We start from the raw sequence: 22716 nt of genomic DNA on the forward strand, positions 1-22716 counted from the left end.
AGCAAGCGTGCAGCTGCCCGGACTCAGACACGGCCCCCGTCACAGGAAAGCGTGCCGGACCTTCCAGCCCTGCATCTCATGCCTTTCCTCTTCCCACTCATATAGTTAGTACTCCTTTCTTTTTTTTTTTTTTTTTTAAAATGTGCCTGTTTCAAATTTGCATTATTTTTTTCAGATGTCTAATTGCAGCTACGTTCTTTCCCTCTTTGGTCTCTTCCCACATTTCACATACCAGACAAATATTTAAAGGCCTGTGAAACCAGGCGAGGTTCCAAGATATTTCTAAAGGAAACTGCCATAGGTGACAGAACAGGGAAAGAAGGCAAAGCCGTAGGGCAAAGATTTGAATAAACTGGCTGGAAATGTATTGGAAAATCTATTTACGTTGCTGTAGCCAGAGATGAGGTTTCAATGAGGCATAAACATTCAAGTTACTGACAAAACCAACATGTTTCATGATCACTCAGAATAGCATACTTGTCATGGTGCATTGCTTTTTTTATATATTAGTAAGTTGCTCTCTCTTTTTTTAAAAAATTGTTTCTTTTTTAGTATTCAGGAAGGGAAAGCATTGAAGAAAACATTCAAAATTCTGAGAATGCATGTAAGTGAAATATTTAATGTCTGTCATTCATAAAAGTTACATCATTTACATAGGGTTCATTTGTATATAATAAAAATTTCATCATAATGAAAATTTTTCTGGAAAGCATTTTATATGTTAATTTGTTTAACATATGCTTTGGATATACAGCTAAATAGGAATAGTTAAAAAAAATCTTTCTTCAAATATTCCCTTTAACAATTAAAAAAACCTCATTCCTAAATATTTGCTTTTCTTTCCATTTGTCCTTTGTTTGTAATAATCATATGTAACTTGAACCATGCAAAGATTGGATCTTTTCATAGTTCAGAATATATTTCTACACTTCATAAATTTATTCATTGCATAGCAAACATGTAAACTCACAGAGGATCTGTAAATGTTACCCTAATAATCTAAAAAAAAGTTGCTTAAAATTTACACAATAGTTTGTTCTGAGCTTTACTTTCATTGCAATTTGGGTTAACTCTGTTTTTGTTTTTCATACGTGTGCCAATTGAATACAACTAATGAAAATTAAGTCATGAAAAGTTAAAAACCAGGTAAGTCATTTTATCCATGATTACTAAAATTTAACCTTGTTCTAACGTTTAGATTTTTTCATAGCAAGTTGTAAATGTTCTGGGCTGCCTCTTTAAGACAGTGTTCAAAATTAATTTCAACAGTGTATTTAACATAAAGTTAACTATGTTTGCATCAAATAAAATGTTTATTAATGAAAGCTATTTATCATACAAGGAACAGCAAAGATAAGTCATCATACAGAGATGTACACTAGAGGTGAAAGTGCATGCAGAGATTTCTGTTTAAAAAGGAAGTAATAAACAATGATACTAAAATTACTGGATTTTGATCCCTATACTCTTAAATGAATGATAGCTTTTCTTTGAATTTACAATTGGAAAATGCCATTAACAGGACTAATACACATTAGCAAGCAGGTGAAATGAATGTTTTTTGGACTTTATTTTACAACTATTTGTGCTTGACAAATGTGTGGAATCTTTTTTTTCAGTAAAATTTTTCTTCAAATATGGGGTGGGCATATTACTGCCAGGTTGCTCTGGTTTATACAAGGTTTGTCTAACTTTGTTTTAAACCACATAATTTTAAGCCTTCATCTGTGTTAGACACCATAAAGAACACAAGCTTTGTTAACATTCAATAAATGACATTTAAGTCTCTCTCTCTCTCTCTTTCTCTCTCTCTCGCTCTCTCTTTTGGCTCAATAAATTTTTAAATGTATGATTATCATAACCTAATAGTGTCTTTGTCTTCACTGCAGTGGATTTCCGATCAAACTTTTCCCCTTCTTTTAATACTTTAGGGAATTTTCAAACGTCGGGATGTTTGGCTGTAATGCCCCAAGATTTGTTCTCCCTGAAAAAAATCATAGTGACAATTTATTAACTACAGAGCAACGTGGCTTTTTAGGGGTCTTCAATTTCTATTTAGATTTACAAATATCCATTTGTGCTCAATAGACCTCACATTAAATCTTAATCATATTTAAGGTTTCTTTTCATGCAATCACTTTATCTACTAATTATCTTTTTTTTTATTCTAAAAATTGGACTGAGTCAAATCAGTGGGGCATTACTTTTATTATAAGCAAATATATTTAAAGGTAATTCTAGGTTGAATTACATTGCATGTGCAACCGTGTGTACATTTAATATGAATCAGAAGTTTGAAAATCTAAAAACTATTTGTATGTTTTAAATATTTTTTTTTAATTTTATATTACCATTTTAATAGCTTTTACATAGAGATATTTGGAAACACACTAGTACAGTTAAGACTTAAATAAAAACTGGTGGGAAATAAAACTCTTTAGATTCAAAATGGTTTATTCACACAAATTTAATAGGATATATCACAATTGTTTGGTCCATAAATATTTAGGGGAAATAGTTTCTATACAATGCATTTATCAATAAACAAAGAAACATGGACAATTTTTGCTAGACCACTTACTGTACTATAAACACGAAGCTCAATATATAAGATTATTGAATTTATCAACTATATTTGAAAAGAGTGCACACTGCTTTCTATGACATGTCTGTTTCGTCTAACAGGAAACACCATAAAAAGAGTTTCAGAAATAAGAGGTGAAACAGTACAAAACTAGCGAGGTGTCAAAAGGGCTTAAAACAGTTAACAAACAACACATATATCCTGATTTTTCACAAACTTACTTCCAAGTTATATCATAAGGCACATAGGAGAACTGAGTTATAATTAGTCTACTTAATAAAGTAGATCTATAGTACCATATATTGTTCTGTCAAAGAACAAAATTTATAAGTGTCAATATTTTACCTGTAAAACTGTATTAATAAGATCTCAGCCTTACCAAGGTTGTTTGGTCTGGTTAGTGGTAAATGCCCAAAATGTAAGAGAAATATGAAAAGTCAAGATTTAAGCTCCATAGAAGATGATAACCACACTTGCTAAATATATAATGGCAGTCACACCTCTCTTCTGTTACAGTGTTAACTTATCTTCCATCATCTTTTTTTTTTTTAAAAAATAAGCTACTTTCTGTGCTAATTTTCTAAAGACCCTGAGCAAAAGTTACAATAATGCACTTTAATGTGGGCAGTGAACTGTCAATATGTAACCACACATTTATACAGCCAGAAGGACACCTTTAAAATCTATTAAATAGCCACTTAGACCACCAGAGGAGATTCAAGGGGTCCAAAAAGTGGAGAATATGTGCAAAGTTATTCTTAACAATCCACTAAAGCAAGACATATATCTTGACTTCTTTTTTATTTTGTTTAGGAAATCCACAATCTAATTGGTATTTAACTACAACAGAAGCATATAGATGAACATTCACCACTGCCCAGACCATTAAGATTTTAGCTTAAATTAAAGAAAAAGAAAATGCTACTGTAAACTAGGAAATATATTCAGATCAGCATCCACAAGGCTTCCGAGTTTATCTGCTTTAAGACTAATAACTTGAAATCTCTAAAGTCAGAAAAGGGTGGTTTTTTTTTTTTGACACATCAACTCAACCTGTGCCAAGATTAAAACAAAACCAAACCAAAGAATTCTCATTGTCAGTATTAGTCTATCAGGTTGGTTTTTTTTAAAAAAACATTATTCATATAGAATGCCAGATACAATATGATGGTACAGCTGAAGCCAATTAATAGAGCTAGTAATTAAATGATACCAATTTTTTGACTCCTTAAAAAATTATATCTTGCTTATTTCCATTTTCCCTGGGGAAAAAAAGTAATTTAGAAGGAATGGTTTCAGAGAGCTTTTTTGAGGGAGGGGTCTTGTTTGTTTGTTTGCTCTAGGAGGGTAAAAGTATAGAATTTCAGACTCTGTGTGGAATTTTCATGGATACACAGGGAGTTTAAGTATTTTTCGAATGTTGAAAAACAAGTAAGTAAAAAGTATTTTAGGTGTACATCCTAAGAGAGAAGGAAAAGTCACATTTTCCTGGAAGAGATTTCTCGCCTAATTAAGCAATACTATTTAAAATTTCTATAGTGAATACTTCTGTTTAATCGTATTGCTCATTTGAATGAACAGTTCAGACAAGACATAGAGATGCTCAAAACACTTTTTTTTCCAGTTCTAAAATTTAAAAAAAAAAAAGAAGAAGAGGAATGTTTCGAAATTCCACAATCCCACTGTACAGTGATAAGATTTTAAAAATAACTCTTTCAATTCATTATCTGGTTCTTTATTAAAACCTCACCACTTAACTGGGAAATTTGATGACCTGCCCATAAGAAGACCACTCTTTTTTTTTTTTCCCCCTTTCGAGGTTCTGGAAATAAGTAACATACAATTTTAAGAGGCACTTGTTAGAATGATTCAAAAACTCCCCTTCCCGACCGAGAAAGACCTCATCATCCGTGAAAGGAAAAAGGAGGCAAAAAAAAGAAAAAAAAAAAAAGGCAAATGCACCTTGCAGACAAAATGCAGATTCCCCGGAAAGGAGGCAATCCTGTGCACTCATTGGCCAAGTGGCTGCAGACGCTACACACCAATAAAAGCTGCTGCTTTTATTCCCCAAATAGCTCGTGGGTGAGAAGGAGGGACAAAAAAAAAAAAAAAAAATCTTGCAAATAATAAAATAATAATAATAATAATTAGAATAATAATAATCAAAAGAAGAAGAAGAATTTAAAAAAAAAACACAAAAACAAAAAAACCAACCCACAAAAACCAATGTTAGAAAAGGTTCGTTAAGGTAGTCTGTGAGGGGCTGCCGGGGTCGCGGCCGTCCACACCCGCGGTCACGGCCACGACGGCGACGGCCGCGCCGGGCAGCTCGGGCACCGAGGTCGCAGGGCCGGGGGGGCTGAGCGCGCCGTCCGCCGGGGCCGGGGCGAGCGCGGGGCCCTCGGCCTTGTCCGCGCCCCCGCTCTCCTGCCGCAAAAGGTTCCTTCGGAATTTGGCGCGTGCGTTTTGGAACCAAACCTGCAAACCAATCCCAGGGGAGGTCTTTACCGGTGTTCGCTGCGGCATGCTTCTTTGCTTTCTCTCTCTTTTTTTTCTTTTTTTTTTTTTTTTGGAGATATAATTTTTATGTTTTTAAATATAAATATATATATATTTTAAATATGGACATGATATCTCGAAATAAATGTTTTAAATATAACTGTATTTTTCTGGGGAGGGGACTTTTCTTTTCCTTCCTTCCTTCCTTCCTTCCTTCCTTCCTTCCTTCCTTCCTTCCTTCCTTCCTTCCTTCCTTCCTTCCTTCCTTCCTTCCTTCCTTCCTTCCTTCCCTCTTTCTTTCTTTCTTTCTTTCTTTCTTTCTTTCTTTCTTTCAAAACAGAATCATTCAAGTAGCACTGCAGGTCTATGTTCTCTCCCTTGCACATATTGTTCCACCCCCCTGGTATGGACAGGTGCCTCTTTTTTTTTTTTTTTTTTTGAGATAGAGTCTTGCTCTGCTGCCCAGGCTAGAGTGCCGTGGGGTCAGCCTAGCTCACAGCAACCTCCAGCTCCTGGGCTCAAGTGATCCTCCTGCCTCAGCCTCCCGAGTAGCTGGGACTACAGGCATGCGCCACCATGCCCGGCTAATTTTTTATATAGGTATTTTTAGTTGTCTGAGTAATTTATTTCTATTTTTAGAAATAAAAATAGACCCCGTCTCTATGGGATCTCAGGCTGGTCTTGAACCCCTGAGCTCTCGGCCTCCCAGAGTGCTAGGATGACAGGTGTGAGCCACCGCGCCCGGCCGACAGGTGCCTCTTGAAACCAGGGATGCTCACGTGGACACACCGTGGGAATAGGGCACAGGTAGAAAGGGAAGAAAATACACCCTGATCCTTCACTTATGGGGAGGGGAGAGGAGGAGGAAGAGGAGGAGGAGGAAGAAGAGGAGGAGGAAGACGGGGAGGAGGAGGAGGAGGAGGATGGGGAGGAGGAGGACAGGGAGGAGGAGGAGGAGGATGGGGAGGAGGAGGAGGAGAAGGAGGACAGGGAGGAGGAGGAGGATGGGGAGGAGGAGGAGGAGGACGGGGAGGAGGAGGAGGCCGGGAGGAGGAGGAGGACAAGGAGGAAGAGGAGGACGGAGAGGAGGAGGAGGACAAGGAGGAGGAGGAGGAGGACGGGGAGGAGGAGGAGGACAAGGAGGAGGAGGATGGGGAGGAGGAGGAGGACAAGGAGGATGAGGAGGACGGGGAGGAGGAGGAGGAGGACAAGGAGGAGGAGGAGGAGGAGGAGGAGGACGGGGAGGAGGAGGAGGAGGACGGGGAGGAGGAGGAGGACAAGGAGGACGAGGAGGAGAGAGGCAGGGCAGTTAAAAGCGAGGCGAGATAAGACCCACTCGGGAAATGGACAGCCGTGGAACAGGCTCCAAGCTAGTCAAGAGTCTTGACACGTGCACGTTTTCTTCGCACAGGAAAAGTTTTCCAGAGCCACAGACCTCAGACGGCCTGAAACTGCTCAGCAGGATTCAAAACGCCTGCTATTTGCCACTGAGAAGTGGGAGAAGATCGCACGTGACTTACAGCAACCCATTATAATTTCATTCGCTGTCTATTCTTAGCAGGATGAGCTTGAGAAAGAAACTGGACAGCAAAACCGACACCCAGCATTTAGCTTTTAATTATGGTTTGCGAGGGTTTGTTACAGTCGGTCGCTGAGGCACTGACCGTACTTTTAGGAGTTGGAGAAAAAAGGGGGGGGGCCAGCTGAATGTGGAAGGTCGTGGCACGGGAGTGAGGCTGCTGAGAGTTTGCGGGAGTTAGTGCTGGCAGGGCCCCTGTGAGCCCGAGCGAAAGGAAACCTCTGGAGCCTGCACAGCCCATGCAAACAGCATCACTGGCATTCACACGGCAGCAGTGAGGCAAGCTGTGCTGGCTCGGGAGGACCCGTCTCCCCACCTGTGGGGGGAATGAGGCTGCATCTAAGAAGACTCTGGGTCCCTGACTACCCTCCAGGAAGCCCCTGCAACATCTCGGGGTACCTTCATCTCGGGGTACCCTCATCTCGGGGTACCCTCATCTCGGGGTACCCTCGAGGGAGGGAACTGACATACACCAGTAAGCAGCAGTATGAGAAATACCCACGTGGCGCCAACCAGGGAAGAGAACCGTTCTTCCCGGCAAGGGGAAGGGAGACGTATGCACCGTCAAAGAGGAAGGTGTCTTACCTGCAAAACTCTCTTGGTCAGGCCTGTTTTCTGGGCGAGCTGCTTGAGGTCCTTGGCGTCCGGGTTGTGGTTGATGGCGAAGTAGGACTTCATGGTCCGCAGTTGGTGGTGCTTGAAGGAAGTCCGCATGCGCTTGGTCTTCTGAGAGGGCGGGTAAGGCTGCTGGTCCCTGTCCAAGTGGTCCGCCTCGTTCTCATTACAACCTGTTGCGGCAACAGCAAACAGAACGGCTGCTGAGCAGGAAACTTCTGCATCGGCTGAAATGATGGCAGGTGGGCGGCGCCGCAATGAAAAAAAACAAGGTGATCTCGGAAAAAAGCCTGTCGACCCCCCCGAAGTATGGAGAAAGAATTGCCAAAGGGAGCCAAGCTGGTCTGATATTGTGGCTACATAAACTGAAGTTTATGTCGCTTATTAATTAATTTATTGACTTAATTTAGTGTTTATTAAATTTTAAATTTAAATTAGGTATGTGATTAATTTAATATTAATTAAGTCCTCTCTTTTGCTTAATGGTTGCTAGAAAAACTGGGGAAGATTAACAAGCCCTAAGTCGTGACGTGGGACTAAGACCTCCAAGAGTCAAAAGACGAAAGCCCTTTTCTGATACAGTCCAGTGTGTGTGTCGGCCGCCCCACTGCCCACACTCACTCACAGTTCCTCTGAGACTCTACATCTTGTCCGGGTCTCTGGAAGCAGACAGAGTGTCCGAAGGCATCGCTTTTTGTCCTAAGGCGTGTGGCAAAGCAAATGTCTCTCAAGTCTGAAAGTTTCTGGGAACCTCCCCAACCAAGGGAGACTCTAAGTCAGTCTCAGATTTGAGCCTTATCCCTGGAGCTTTTTTTCAAACAGGCAAAAGAAAGTGGCTGGGAAAAGGAGGGAGGAAGCTGGGGAACGAAGAATTTGCAAATTTTGTTTTGTGAACATGCGAATATTATTTCTGAGAGCCTTTAGCTCTAACGGGTTATGATAGCACCACGCCAGGAGGAAAATATTTCCCCCTGGAGTTTACTTTAATAAATATTTCTAAAAGGGAATGAGCCCAGACTTCTCTTCACTCCCTTCATGCCCGAAGCGCCCCCCACAGCTCACAGCCAAGAGGCTCTGACAGTATTTATTTCCCGACTCAGGTCGTGGTCCCTGTTGCTCCAGACGTCTATGAGCGGGATGTGAGCTGTGCCCACGGCTGGCCTGGCAGAGAAAGGGCGGCATCTTCTCTCCCCTTTGCAAAGCCTTTCTCCGCCCCAAGGGCAAAACAATCCCAGTCTTTGAAACCAGCCAGAAAGTCTTCCTCCCCGGGATGTAAAGCCGCATACTCAAAAGGTCATTTCCCATAATCTCCTGGCTCTGCATAGGAAATATAATTACAAATGAAAATATGGTGCTAAATATTTACTGAATCGGCCAACTTCACAAATTAAAGGGCATGGCAATTATTTTCTTTAAAATCCTTATTACTTCAGATGGATATTCGGATCCAATCATCCTGCACTTTAGTGTGTTGTAATAGAAGAGAGAAAGGCAACCTCACCATGCCATTTGAGGAAGAAGAAACTTGAATCTTAAAAAAAAAAGTGAGGCATCCCTTGACATGAGGTCTTCCATTCTGCTTGATAAAATAGTATCTGCCTGCTATGCTCTGGTTAGAATCCCTTGTTTAAAGATATTCAGCCAATCACATATTTATAGAAACACAGAAGTTTAGAGTCATCAACCAAGAGGCCAGCCACGTACAAAATTCATTTAACAGGAAATTCCTCCTAATGTCACAAGATGCAGGCATGAACTAATGTCTCTCCTTTGTTTGCATTTCCATAAGACACACAAGAAGGAGCACGCACTTAGCAAAAGAGCAGGTAAGTTCATTGAGGGAAAAGACCGTATCATATTCACCTTTGGATTCCCTGAGTCAAACACAGGGTCAGGAGCTCAAGAAGCGTTCAACCAAGATTTTGAAGCTTTGGCTCATCAGCAAGATTACAAGTGAATATTAATGCCAAATTAAATCAACTTGAAGTGGAATCCAAGCCAGACATACATTGAACATGAGGCTTCTTAAACTCCACCAGAGAGAGTAACCATACACCCGGAGGTAACACAGAGAGCATACTTTACATTTTATCCTATGTCATCCCAGGGGGGCTATGTCAAGTTCAAATATTCTACAGAATTGCACTTCCAGATCCTCAAATGGATGAAACAGCATCTCTATGACCTACTATAAAACTCTACTTATCTCCAGTAAACTGAGCTATATTTCACAACCAGATTATAAACACACCCACCACAAAGTGGTCAAAGAAGCACACATTAGCCACTGGAGGCTTCTTCAAATAAGATCTCATTCCTATCATATGTGAACAACATGTAACTTTTCCTGAACAATACATCAAATTGAGTATTACACTTAGAAGACTTAATGCCCTTAGCCATTCCTCACTCAAGGCGGTTCTTTTTATAAATGACTATGGTTCCCAACCCCAGCTATATAATCATTCATTCTTAAAATGAAGTTTATGAAAAATAATTGTAGCACTATTTGACGAAAATGAAATTGCTTCCATGAATATGCACTCTATACTCAATATTGCTGGATTTAAGACTCGGCGGAGTATTTTAGTGCATTAAACACAATTACAGGCCTCCCTTCTACATAAAATACACAATTCAATGTGTAAGGAGATAGGTCGTCCGATTTTTATTAAACAGCACTGTATGTGATTTTCCTGTAACCACGTTATCACATATTATGCAACTGAGAGGGACATCCATTTCTTCCACAGAGTAACTCAGTGCATCATGCCACATCATTTCCATTTAACTGCAAGTGAATTATGCAAACTTGCAGATTACTGAGTTTCCTCAGGTCTACTTCTAAAACTATAGGGGTCTTTTCTCCCCAAATTGTGCGATGAAATAACTCTTAAATTTTTTTTCTTAAACGGCTACCTGTAAGTACACATCTGGTGTTATAAAGTTAGTACGAAGATCTGAATATTTTATTTTCAGACCCATAGGAGATAGTCAGTCATCACCTATCCCAAAGTGAGTCTGCTCCGAGCCTGCAACCTGCGGAGAAGTAACTGAACCCTGGAAGACCACTAGGGGTCAGTGCCAGGCTAATTTAACCACCAGGAGCCTGAAGCTTGAATGGGAAGAAAGAACCAAAGGAAGGAAAGGAAATTTTGAGAAATGGCAAAAGTTCGGTCGCTCTCAATTAATGCTAAATTACCAAAATACGATCTGCCTATACCAAACTAAATTTTCTTTTCACCTCTTGAGGGCCTTATTTCAATACAGCATTTCAGATAAACTTTCCATGCCTCTTTCTTAAATAATATCTGCCCGATTGATTTGCACAGAGGTATAAACTAAATTAAGAATATTCTCATTAAAAAGGCAGTTTGCCTTATGTCTAGCACTAACTGACCTTTGCCAAGTTTCACATCTTCCCTGAGAGTCTTTAAATCATAAACGTGCTTTTTGTGCATTTAAAAAAAAAACACATATCACTGTGTCAATTATACTTGATTTAGTATCAATATTACCCTTTATGACACTTGTTTACATTTAAGCAGAGATGGCAATATAAAATCCAAAGAAGACTAAAATAATTTAAAACTGTGGGTCCATTTTATTTTCTACAGCTTAATCTGTTTTTAATTTACTAAAGGCTTTCTTTTCCCAGTTTTGTAACAAACTAGCATTCAATTCTTAAACATTTTTAAATAATGGGCTGATTTCTGGTCAGGCATCTTTAAACCAGTTAATCTAGATTATTTTCACCTACTCTTTAATATCTCTCTCTCTCTCTCTCTCTCTCTCTCTCTCTCTCTCTCTCTCTCCTCTCTCTCTCTCTCTCTCCCCTATCTCTGGGTAAAGTCCAGAAAGGACGGGTGGAGTATTCAGTTTGCAGCGACCTGACTTACAAACTCTTTGGGTTAAGGGGGCCCAGCCACTCTTCCCTCCTTCCGGAGCAGGACAATATCAACCTTAACAATTTGGAGCAGCACTACAAATCAGCTCAGAAGGAGATTTTCATTATTTTTAAGAAAATAAATTTGCACCTCCTAGTTCTCTTCAGAGAAGTAAGAGAAGCTAGATTCTGCTGTTCTTAGGGCTCCTTGGATCTTTCTAACATACAGCAAGATCCAAGGTGAAATCAGATTCAGATAATTACATTAAATAAACAAGTAAAAAGCCAGGATTGTGGCCTTTTGGCTAGAAATCTCCACCCTTGCCAGGGCTTTATCCTGGCTGAGGGATTCCCTCTCTGCAAAAAACTCGCTAGTTATATATATGTGTTTCTCTCTCTCTCGCCCCCTTCTCTCTCTCTCTCTCTCTACCCCCCCCCCCCTCATTAGGGCAGTCGGCCTTGATGAGTGGCTCCAGATTCCGATGTCACCTTCTATTAATAAAGAACAATTAGTGCCCCGCCTGCCCTGCCCGGGGACCACGCATCAAAGGAGATGAAGCAGGCTTGCGGGGGCAAGGTGGCCCCAGAGCAAATCCCCTGCCCTGCGCAGCAGGGGCGAGGCCGGGCGCAGCTCGCTATGGAGGCTGGCAAAACCCAGGCTGTGCCGGCTGCCCCCACCCACAGGACCCTGGTGGGGTGCACAGGGAGCCAGCCAGCGCACTTCCTGCGGTCCAGCCCCCCTGGCATGAAACGAAGCCAGCACTGGGCTCCTCGTCCCCATTCTCCCTTCGACCCTGCCCAGAACTGCTTGTTCCCCCTCAGCTAGATCCGCTGCGGGGAAACCCCAAGAGAGAGAGAGCCTGGCAGGGGTCTGGGGATGCCCACTCGGCCTCTGAGGCTCCCTCTGCAAGCTCTCCACTCAGAGCGGGACCCTCCGTGCCACAGGCACACTGGCTGTAGGGCCCTGGGTAAATCTCTTAACTGGCTGGACACTGTCCCTTTACCAGTGAGCAACCGTGTCAGGCAGCAGGCCAGGCACTGGGGACTGGGAGAGAAAAACAGGCAAGAGCCCTGCTCCTCCGGGCTGCCCACACTTGCCATCTATGTGGGGTGCTCATGGTAACAGGGAGGTTGCCACCATACGACTGCCCAGGTCCCTTCCTGCAGGAGGGTCTGCCCTCCCGGGCCCCTCCTGCCTGCCCGCTGAGATTCCCAGCCAAGCATGGGCCAGGGCATTGGAAGAAGCCAGAGCAGTTAAGGTCCTTACCCTCCCCAAAACTTTTCCAGGGCTTTCTGAAACCCCCCTTTTCCAGTGGCTGGGGGCTTCTCACAAGAAGCGCATCTGTCCTGCTCAGAGTTAGATTATGGTCTGCAGGGCCCGTCTCTCCTTCCTTGCCTGGGGGCTGGGAGCAGGGGCCAGGCTGCCCACAACGGGGAATGGATGCCTGGGAGAGAGACTGGTAAGTGACAGGTGTGTCCCCAATGCAAGCAAGAAAGTCTGTGCCTGCATGTCGGTTTCAGTTAGGAAAGAGGATTGGTGGGGGATAGAAGAGCAGCCTGAGACACCACTAAGCCTCTTCAGTGGCCTGACCCGGGGGTCTCTCAGCTGGCAGGGGTCTCCTCGCCTGGACGGTCCGCCACACGGAGAAGGGGCCGCGGAGGGACAGCCTGACGCGCGGAGGACACAGGCCGGCGCGGCTGCGGAGCGCCATCCCCACCCCGACAGCGGCCTCCGCCAAGACCCGGGATTCGGTTTTTCAGCGCTCTCCGCCAACTGTGCTCCTATTAACTTCAGGCTGGTGACCGAAGCCTCTGCCCCTTCTAGACAGACTGAGGTTGGGCTCTGAAGACTTTTTTTATTTTTTATTATTTTTCTCTCCTTCAGTATTTAGGAAACCCTCCTCCAGGATCTATAATTTGGCCTCCACAAAGGAATGGCCCTGGGGCTGTTTGGCTCCAACTGGGAGCCAGAAACTAATGGGCTCATTAACTAATGGGCAACACGGGTTTGGCTCGGCCTGTCTGGGGGAAGTCACCGCAACCCACAGCTATGAATGCGCGTTTTTTGCCACAACCTGCACAAGGCGTCGTCTCTACGGCCCCCTCCCCTCCCCCTCCGGCCGTCCCCGCTCTCCTGCGCAGGGACGGGGGCTGTGAGGACCGGGGCGCCGCGCAAGGCCCCCTCTCGCCGCCAGGCCTCGCCCGGGAAAGCGGCTCTGGGACCCTCCTGGGGACGCCGAGGCCGCGCCGTGCGGGGCGCGGGGGCGCACCTGAGTTGTAACTGACGATGTCCACCCCCAGGGCCGGGCTCTTCCGCTTCCGGGGCCGCCCCTTCTGCACCGTGCCCGCGCCGTTGAAGTAGGGCAGGGCCAGGCCGCCGCCCTTGGCCGCCAGCTCGGTGTAGCTCAGCGGCGGCGGGTACTCGCCCTGCAGCAGCGCCTCGAAGTGCGCGCGGCAGTACACCAGGCTGTCCTTCATGCCGAAGTGGTCGCCCGTCGTCAGGGTCTTGTTGCAGGTGGAGCAGGTGAAGCAGCTCAGGTGGTAGACGGAGTCCCGGGCGCGCATAACCATCTCGGAGGCGGAGATGCCAAGGTGGCAGCGGGCACATCTCTGCACAGAGAACCTTCTGGAAGGAAAGAGTCGGAGTCGGGGCGCTGGCGGGAGCAAGGCAGGGGCCCTCTCCCACCCGCGACGCCCGGCGGGGCTCGGGCCGCAGGGGCCGAGGCTGCGGCCTGGGAAGGCCCCGCGAGGGCAGGACGGGGGGCCCATCGCGCCATCGATTTTATCTGCTCAGGGACCTGTTCCGGCGACCAAGACCCCCAAAGAAAAGAGAAGTCCCTTACATTAAAGTCAGAAGAACCAGGCAACTGAGCCTCCGTGTTCTTTTCTGTAAAGTGAAGATTAAAAACAAAAACAAAAAAAAACACCAAGCAGACAAGCCTGCCCTGGCTCACGGGGCGCGCGACTGCGCCGCCAAGAGAAAACGCTTAGTCGATTAGAGAATATTCTAGAAACGAAGGAAGCTATTATCCGCATTCCTGGGTGTGTGCGTGAGTGTGCGGGGAAGCTCCCGGACACAGCCTCAGAAAAAGGATAGTTCTGTGGGGGAAAGCGTATTCTCCTTTCACCGCCTCTCTCGCTCAGGCCGAGCGGAGCCGGGCTACCTGCCCGGGCTTCTGTCCTCCCCGTCCGGAAATGCGGCTGGGAAGAGGCAAGGATGCTGCCGCCCAGTTTCCCCTCCAGTTTGGAGGTGAAGGAACCCGGAACGGAGTGGCTCTGGTCTGCGCAATGGCATTTATTCCTTTTCATGGTTATTGGCAAGGTCTCCTGCCCCGCCTCCACCCTCCCCAGCAAAGACCCTGACACCCAGGTGCTCCTGCCCGGGCCCCCAGTTCAGTCCCAAGGCCTGGAACTCGCCCAGTTCGTAGTAAGCGGAAAATAGAAGACGAAAATAAAATAAAATAAACGGAGCAAGCCTCAGTTGACGGAGGCACATCCGTGCGCTCTCCCCAGCATTTCCCCAGGTTGTGCCGACCCGGTTGCGCGGTGCTGGGGCGCGCGGTCGCGCTCCACACCTTGACGTCCCGCCCACCAGCCCCGCCACCCGCCCGCCCGGGCATTGCAGCTGGGAGGCGACTGCCCCGGGTTTCCCTGCGGAAATGATCACGGGACCCCAGGGGGCAAAAGATGGGGGCGCCAAGAGGGGACTCCAGGCTCAGGTAGGTGGCCCGGCAGGTGTACCGAGCCCTGGGAAGTGGGGGGCCGGGGAGTACCTGTAGTAATCCTCCTTGCAGTAAATGCTGCCGTCCTTGGCGAAGCAGGTGAGCTCGGACTCGAGGGCCAGCTTACATTCACAGCACTTCAGGCACCTCAGGTGCCACTGTTTGTCCACGGCCAGCAGGTAGTACCTGTCCGAGATCTTGCCCCCGCAGCCGGCGCACAGGGCGGGCTTCTCGGGGCTGAGCGGGGGCATGCCCTGCAAAGCAAGCGCACTGCGAGGCTGCGGGCGCCGGCGCCGCACCACGCGGGTTCCCTTCCCGGTTCCCTTCCCCGGTTCCCTCCCCGGTTCCCTTCCCCGGGCCGAGCGAGCGCAGCGCGCGTGGGGAGCGCAGCGGGGCCCCGGGCCGTGGCGCACACGCAAACCTGCGGGGCTGGGCGGGGTGGACATTTGCGGCTCGTTCCCTTTCTTCCGTGTCTACCCCATCCCGCGTACGCGTCCTCCCTAGACTATTAAACCTAAAGACACCCCAGCCGTCCCGAGAACCTCGCTTGCAAAGGACTGGCAGCGTATTGACTATATAGGTCGGTGGGTGTTCAGAATTCAAGTGATTACGAGCTAAAAATGGTGGCTTTCGATGCACACAGAATAACACAAAGGGAATTATTGGGGAGTGGAAAGGAAACTTAAACTAGCACAGATTGGTTTTGAACAAACAGTATTGCAATTCCATTTCTCTCGATTCTTACAAGCAGCGTTGAAATGAAAAGCAAAAGAGGGATTATTATAGCCGTGCTCATACCTTGGCTGGCACTGCTTTAGTTAAGGTATGTTTGGCATACCCTGCTGCTCCCTGATTTCAGGGCTCTTAGTCTCTGCACCCCAGCAAGGAGGCAACGCTGCTGGTCCCAAAGAGGATCCGTTGCCGGGTCCCCTCGGGACAGTCCCTCTCTTCTGGCGTCAAAACACACTCTGAGATCTTTGCCCTGAAAATCTGCTCAGTGCCCAGGTGAGCCTGGCCACCTGGGCCCCCGCTGCCGCCACCAGGCATGGTAACCCCCACCTTGACTAGCCCGGTCACGCCGCGAAATTCCGGTCTGGGTTGCTGCTTTTTTAATTATTATTATTTTTACACAGGATAACCACGAAAGGTAAAAAGAAGTTAGCCGTTGGACATCTTCCTCCAGACTTGCAGAAGTGGGGTGGACTTCCCCACAAAACTTTGGCGGGCCTGGAAAAGTAAAGTTTAGCCCTTGACCCCCGACCAGGGCCCGCGACGGATTTTAATGCTGCAAACGGAGGAGACACAGCCGCAGCCCGTGCAGGACGCAGCGCACCGCCGGGCTGGCGAGAGCAGCTCCGGGTAGTGGGAGCCACGGTTCCCGGTGTGACACCAAGGGACCCTCACAGCTCTGTTCAGCTGGAATCATTTCCGGAGACTTCCCTGGCTTTCCCCCCTCCCGCCAGAGAGAAGGAAAGGGAGGCATTTAGGTTACTAACTGGTTTTCTTCACTAAGAGCACACGGCTCTTACTAGAAATCGCAGCCGCAGTAGTCGTTGAGTCGATCTTTTAAGGGCTAGAAAGTCCTTGCATTTGGACCGGTGGCTCCGCCGCCCGGCGCCTGACACCCGCCCGGCCCAGAACCTAAACGCAGTCCCGAGTCGCAGAGACACCGAACCGCGACGCCAGAGCTCCCCGACCGTCCCTGGGGTGGGGGTGCCGAGCCGGGGGCATCTGGGGGATTGCGGGCGGCCCAGCGCGCCCGCTCCACACGCCCAGACCTCGGCCGGGAGACTGAGGCCAGCCGGCTCCAGCGTGGCCCGGACGCCTTCGCGGCGCGCAGCCCTCTTCTGCTCGCGCCCAGCATTGCCGGGGGCTGCCGACCCTCGCCGGGGACGCACCCCAGCATCAAGGGGGACCGGAGTTTTGGGGGTTGCAGGAAAGAACAACAACTCCTCCTGCCGCCCCCAGCTCGCCCTGCTGGCTCGGGAACCGCTGCGACAAAGGGCAGCGAGCTCGGGGTCTCAGTGGTGGAGGCGAGTCAGAAAGAAGGCTGTTGCTTAGCCTCACAGACCCCGGCGGACAGGACAAAACCCGCCCGCCAGCCTCAAGCGGACGTCCCTGCGACCCTCCACCCCTCGCCCCTGCCGGCCGGGGAGCGCGCGGGGCGCCCGGTGCCGCCGCGGCCCGGCCCTTCCTTACCGCGTCGCGGCCGTTGAGCTGGGCGCCTTTGGCCAGACGGGCCTCGCTCTTGGATCTGCGCTCCATCTCCTCCATGATTCCCTGGATGTGGCCTCCGGAGATCCCGTGGAAGAGCATGGCTGAGGGGCGGAAGGGACACGCGTCGTCTGCTGCTCGGCACCCCACTATTTCCATGCACCCGCCCGGGGCGCGGGGCGCATCCGAGGGAGGGCGCGGAGGGCCGGCGGGGGCGGCGGGCGCGGGGGCGCAGACGCGCTCGGGACGGAGGGCCGGCGGGAGAGGGAGGGGAAGAAAGAGGCGGACAGAGTGGAAATCGGGCTGCTTGAGGGGGGAAAAAGGGCTAGAAAGCGGAGGGGGAAGGAAAAAACAACAACAACAAGCCCAGCGTCTCCCCGAAGGAGAAGTGCAGAAAACAAACACACACGGGCGGAGGGGAAGGAGGCGGAGAAGGCGAATCTTATGCTCCGAGAGAGATCGAGTTACTAATGGGAAACAACTGCGGGGGGGGGGGGTGTTGTGGGAGGAAAACAAAATCTGGTGAAGAAAGAAAATAGTTTTGAACACAAAGGAAGAAGAAGAAGAAGAAGTGCTATTTCCAGCGGTCCCCGGCTGCTCGCGAGTTCCCAGAGCCTGCAGGTTGGGTTGGGGACTGGTCCTGCCTGAGCCGTGTCCAATTTGTTAAGAGACTAAAGCCAGCCCATTTTTGATAATTTAGTAGGAGGAGTTCTCTCCCCGGAGCCGCCACGGATTTTTATTCAGACAACAAAGACCTGTCATACTCCTCTCAACCCCCTGGTGATGGGCTCGCAGGGACAAACATCACGAAGGGGTGGGGGGAGAGAGAAGGGGGCGGGGGCGGGAGGGGGCGGGAGGGGGCGCCTGCCTCCCACAACACACACACACACACACACACACACACACACACACACACCCTTCCAAGAGTTCCCCGCAGTCGCGTTTTAAAGGGGAAAAGGAGACCTCATTGTCTCCGCCCTGCCTGGCGCAGAAGAAGGCCCAGAGCCGGCCTGCTTGATCTGAGTTCGAGGTCACACCCTGGCACGGGCGCACACACAGAGCATCAGCTCCAAACTTTGCGTTTCCTCCTGGTGGGCTCTGTCATGCCCAGCCTACAAGGACCGCCACCCGAAATGCACAAACATTGGTGGTGGAAACTGAGCCCCTCGCTGAAGCGAAGATAATAATGCTCCTTCCTCTGCTCCCCTCCCCAGCTTGCTCACCCCGCTTTTTAAAAGCAGCTGTCCGACAGTTCACCCCTGCCTCGCCTCCCCCCAGACACCACGGCCCTACCAGGCTCTGGAGCTTCCCTCCGAGGCGGAAGCCGGGCATTGGGAAAGCCTACGTGGAACGGGGGTTACTTTTTGCAAAAAAGGTCTTCTAGAAAATCAGAGTGAGTGTGCAAACTGAACCCTTGACCACGGGGAGGTTTATTCTTACACAACTGAGGTTGGAAGGAAAACTGCTGGAGAAGACTGTAATGTCCCGTCTGAAACTTGTCAACGTGGGCCGTGACTGGGGGGGGGTGTTCCTGGGAACTTGGCGCCTGCGCCCCCCCAAGACCAGGCACCGCGGGCCCCATGGCACGCTGCTCCCGCGACCCACGCGGGACAGGCGACTCGCCAAGCGGACGCCCCTGCACACTCGGGAGGGTGTGGACGGGCTCCCGGCTGGGGGCAGGGGGAAGGTGAGAGCCGAGGCGCGGAGTGGCAGACCTGCCCCTCACAAGAGCCCGGCTTGTTCTGTCGCCCTCTGTCCCGGCTGGCGGCGGCCCCTCCCTGGCCCCATTAAAACGTGTCCACAATACTCTGATTCTGTCGACTCATTCTAATGGCCGGAGCCCCCCTGGGGGCCCCAAGTGGAATCAGCCCGGCTTCCCCGAGAGCAGGAGGAAGCCCCGGGGTCGCTCTTGGCTGCTGTCGTCTGGGTCCGCCTGTGCTCCCCGCCGCGTCCCCATCCAGACACCCCCGGGCACCTCGCGGAGCCCGCGCCCCGCAGACCCGCTTCCTTCCGCCCGGGGGAGCCCGACTGGAACCGCGGCCAAATCCCGAAAGACGGAGGGAGGGAGCGAGGCAGGAGGAAGGGAAGAAAAAAGGAAGGGAGAGGATGAGGATGAGGGGGAGGAAGGAAGGAAGGAAATGGCAGGGGGGATAGAAGGGGGCAGGAGCGCAGCCCGGGCCAGAGCAGCAGCCTGACTTCCTGCCCGCAGTCGCCTCTCGCGTGGGACTCCAGACTCCGCTGCTTCCCCTCCTTTTTTCTCAGGGTCAAAAATGATGTTATTTGCAGGCTGGACGCTGTGAAGGTCCTCCGGGTGCCAGAAAGCAGCTCGTAAAACACGGTTTCACACGCAAACGAAGCCAGCCAAGCGGACTAAGCTGGAGCTCCCCCACCCAGGCTCTGGCGGCCCTACCTGACAGCAGGACCGCTATTTACTGTAAGTAATGTAATTAGCCCTTCGCCCGGGAAGCAATGGGGTCTCCAGACACGCGCGCAACAAGCGGGCCCCGGGGAGGGGCGGGGGCAGCGGGCCTGTCGGAGACAGCAGGTCCTCCCACGAAGGGGCAGGTTGCCCTGGCACGAGTCAGCCCTACCCTGACTCAGAGCCGAGGAGGAGGAAGAGGAAGGGTCTCTGAGAACGTCAGTTAACCCAAGAAAGCGCTAAGCAAAACGTAAACAGAGGACCTGAACCCACTTTGTCTGCTTTCTGCACTCAACCCTCCCGCGTGCACCGAAGGGGGCGGTTGGAAAATTGGGTTTGGTGGTTGTTGGATTTTAGTGTCCAGCTCAGCAAAAGCAACAACAAAGAACCCAAGAACACCACTCCTTCTTCTCCTAGCAAGAGATAAAACTTGGGAGACTGCAGGAAGGGGAAAGTGTAACATGTGCAACTCCAGGAGAAAGCCAGAAACTTCGTGAACAGCCCCCCGGGGAAGCCAAGCACAGAAACCCCTTGTGGGCCAAGCCCCACAGTCATTTGTTCACCGTCTACTCCACCTATACCTGTTAGCCCTCTGCCGGGCACAGGCAGGGCAGAGCGCTTTCTGCAACCAGCTTCAGAGCTGAGTCCCAGCTACGCCTGCTCTTTCTTATAAAACTCAGGTTTTAAGTTTCTGCACCCAGAGCCTCAGCATTGCCAAGTTCCCTCCTTCTCGGTGAATGCAGGAAGTGTTCGGAAAGCTGAGGGTGGTGCCTGGGGCCTGCTGCGGTTTGGGAGGTCCTTGTTAGCTGTGCAGAAATAGCTGCCCGTCCTTCCAGCCCTGCCTCCTCTCCTAGTGACTACGGAGGAAGCAGCCCACTGGGGGGCGGGGGATGCCCCAAGAATTGGGTGTGACTTCTGATGTTCTAAACTCTCAGTCTAGGAGCCCCCCCCCGGAGATTGCCTAAGAGCCCCCTACCCCACCCCAATCCCCAAAGCTCTTTAAATAAACACTTTAAATAAGGAGAGTGTCCTTCAGCTCCGCCTGCTTTCACCTGGCAGCCCTGGACCGGAGAACATCCCCCTTCTCCCAGCTCCCAGCGGAATGCCCTGCAAGTGTTCTGTAGACGTTGGCATGTTCGCAGGTTCCGCTCCTGCAGCCCTCCTCACTCCATGGGCAGGTGCACAGGTGCACAGGGTCGACTCCGCAAGCTCAGAGAGTCGGGCTCAGGTCCCCCCTCCAAATTCAAGCTCCACTAAGAGTAAGGGGGCAGATCCCTGGCCTGGGGTTGCCCTTTCCCACAACTGAGCACAAGCGACCCACTAAGCTCCCTTCAAGTCCTTTCTTGTTCCCGCAGCACCCACCACCCATCCTGCCACCGCGGCCGCTTTCAGGAAAGCAGGCGGCTGGACTTCTGCGGGGCAGAGGAGGTGGCATTGAGAGCTCAGGATGCTAGACTCTCTATGAAGGTCACAGAGACAGCGGCGACCTTGCGTCCAGCTCAGGAAGGCCCCCCCTGGGCAAAGGGACAGGGGGGGGCGGTGGAACTCCCCAGGGCGGCAGTGAAGACTTTAGGCTGGAGAGAGGAAAATAACCCAGCAAAATGTGCATCGCTTGAGAGCACAGGTGACGCAAGGTCTCCTCAGACCTGTGCGTTAGAAGCCGCGACCTCGTGCTCCTGAGCTTGCCCTTCAAAGAGCAAGGAGTCGCCTTTCCTCTAGACCCTACTGAGCTGGTTGAGGAGCCCCTTTGGTCTGAAGGTTGTGCAGCTCTTGAAACGACGTCCAGCGTTTGGCATTGTCGTGAGCACCCACGGTCCAAGGGGGAAGCCGGCGTGGTCCCGGGGGCTGGGAACCAGGGCTCTGCGCGGGGCCGCCTGGCCGTGGGTGCCTGGCCTGCGCCGGGTGGAAGGTGAGAGCCGGCGGGAGGCGCTGGGACCTTTCTCTTGACGTCGGAGACAAGACATTGTCTGTGTGCAAACCTTGCCCCAGCACGGAGGCTGGCAGGCCCAAAGTGGCGCTGCCGCGCGCGCGGGCGCACTTCTGATTCAGTCCTTCCAGGGGGGCTGGCCCAGGACGAATGGGAGAGAAGCAAACAGAGCTGGGGCTGAGCGAGCCCTCCCGCCCCGGACGGGGGACCCGTGGCCGCGCCTTAGCTGCGCACCCTTGCGCGACTCCCTAGCCAGGGCCCTGCTCTTCCGCGGGCGCTGTGCCCACGCACAGCCTCCGCGCCCGCACAGCCTCCGTCCTCCACGGCCGCCGGGCTGTTCTCCACCGGAGCAGCCGCCAAGAGTCTAGAACACCGCGCCTCTGGAGCCCGAACCCCTTTTTACCTGAGAGGGCCGCGCCGCCCGCCCTCGGTCCCCCGGAAATAGAGGGAGAAGTCCCGCACTGCGTCCGCTGAGACCAGGCGCAGAAGCGGCTGCGCGGGGTCAGGACTGAACGACGAGCAAATTGCGCGTGAAGCCAGTTTCCGCGCGAGGAGCGGCGTCTTCCAGCCCTAACACGGAGGGGACCCCCACCCGCCGGCGGCTCCGCGCAGGGTCCCAGCGCCTTCCGAGCGCCACGGACTGCTTACGGCTCAGTGGCGCTGTGACCCCGGGCGCCCCAGACCCCGCATCCTGAGGAATGACAGAGACATGGGAGAGGAAGGCAAGGGACGAAACGCGGATTTCAGGAACCCTGCCTGTCGGGAGGCTGGACGAGGCTGCGTCCGCCAGCCTGCGCGGCCCCGTGTAATGTTCGGGACAAACACACACCCCTCCTAGTGCCACCCAACCAGGGCGCGCACACGCGTACCCGCACAAGCACTCGCGCCTCCCCACGGCTTGCCAACTGGCCCGGGGGGCAGAGAAAGTGAGAAGGAACCTGGCAAATAACTCACCTGCCTCTAGAGTGGTACCGTTCAGCATTCTTGGAGCAAAAGGGGTTGATCACGCCGCGACCCGGGGCTGCACTGACAGGAAAAAGCCGCGCGTCAGCGGGCGGCACGGCCGGGCCCCCAGGCACCGCCTCCCGCGCGGGGGCGGGGAGGGGGCGCGTCGGAACCGCACCTTCCCGGGAGAGCTCAGGTAAGGGCGCCGCTGGGAGCACGGCCCGAGCTTCCCGGAGCCGCATCCAGAGACGCGCCCCCGGCTCCCCGCAGTCCCGGCGCTCTCCGAGGGCAGAAACCCGCTGCGCCTAGGCAAGCCCCGTAGACAT

General features: G+C 50.9%; 1 protein-coding gene across 4 annotated transcripts; it reads right to left on the minus strand.

Moving 5' to 3' along the window:
* Positions 1-1294: 1294 nt before the first annotated feature.
* On the minus strand, positions 1295-22427 carry LHX9 (LIM homeobox 9). Of its 4 annotated transcripts, none has more exons than XM_020284405.2 (6): positions 22400-22427; positions 17085-17203; positions 14937-15139; positions 13434-13789; positions 7248-7450; positions 1886-1984 (listed from the first exon to the last, which is right to left on the minus strand). In XM_020284405.2, exons 1-6 carry the CDS (start codon positions 22425-22427, stop codon positions 1928-1930), a joined length of 966 nt encoding a protein of 321 aa, XP_020139994.1. In that variant the 3' UTR covers positions 1886-1927. The 4 variants fall into 4 exon arrangements, with proteins under 4 accessions (XP_012599939.2, XP_020139994.1, XP_012599937.1 ...); XM_012744483.2 differs by lacking the exon at positions 1886-1984 and adding an exon at positions 4611-5062; XM_012744485.2 differs by lacking the exon at positions 22400-22427 and having other exon boundaries at positions 1295-1984; positions 17085-17735.
* Positions 22428-22716: the final 289 nt, after the last annotated feature.

Source organism: Microcebus murinus, chromosome 23 (genome assembly GCF_040939455.1).
Source record: "Microcebus murinus isolate Inina chromosome 23, M.murinus_Inina_mat1.0, whole genome shotgun sequence".
Classification (NCBI taxonomy): domain Eukaryota; kingdom Metazoa; phylum Chordata; class Mammalia; order Primates; family Cheirogaleidae; genus Microcebus; species Microcebus murinus.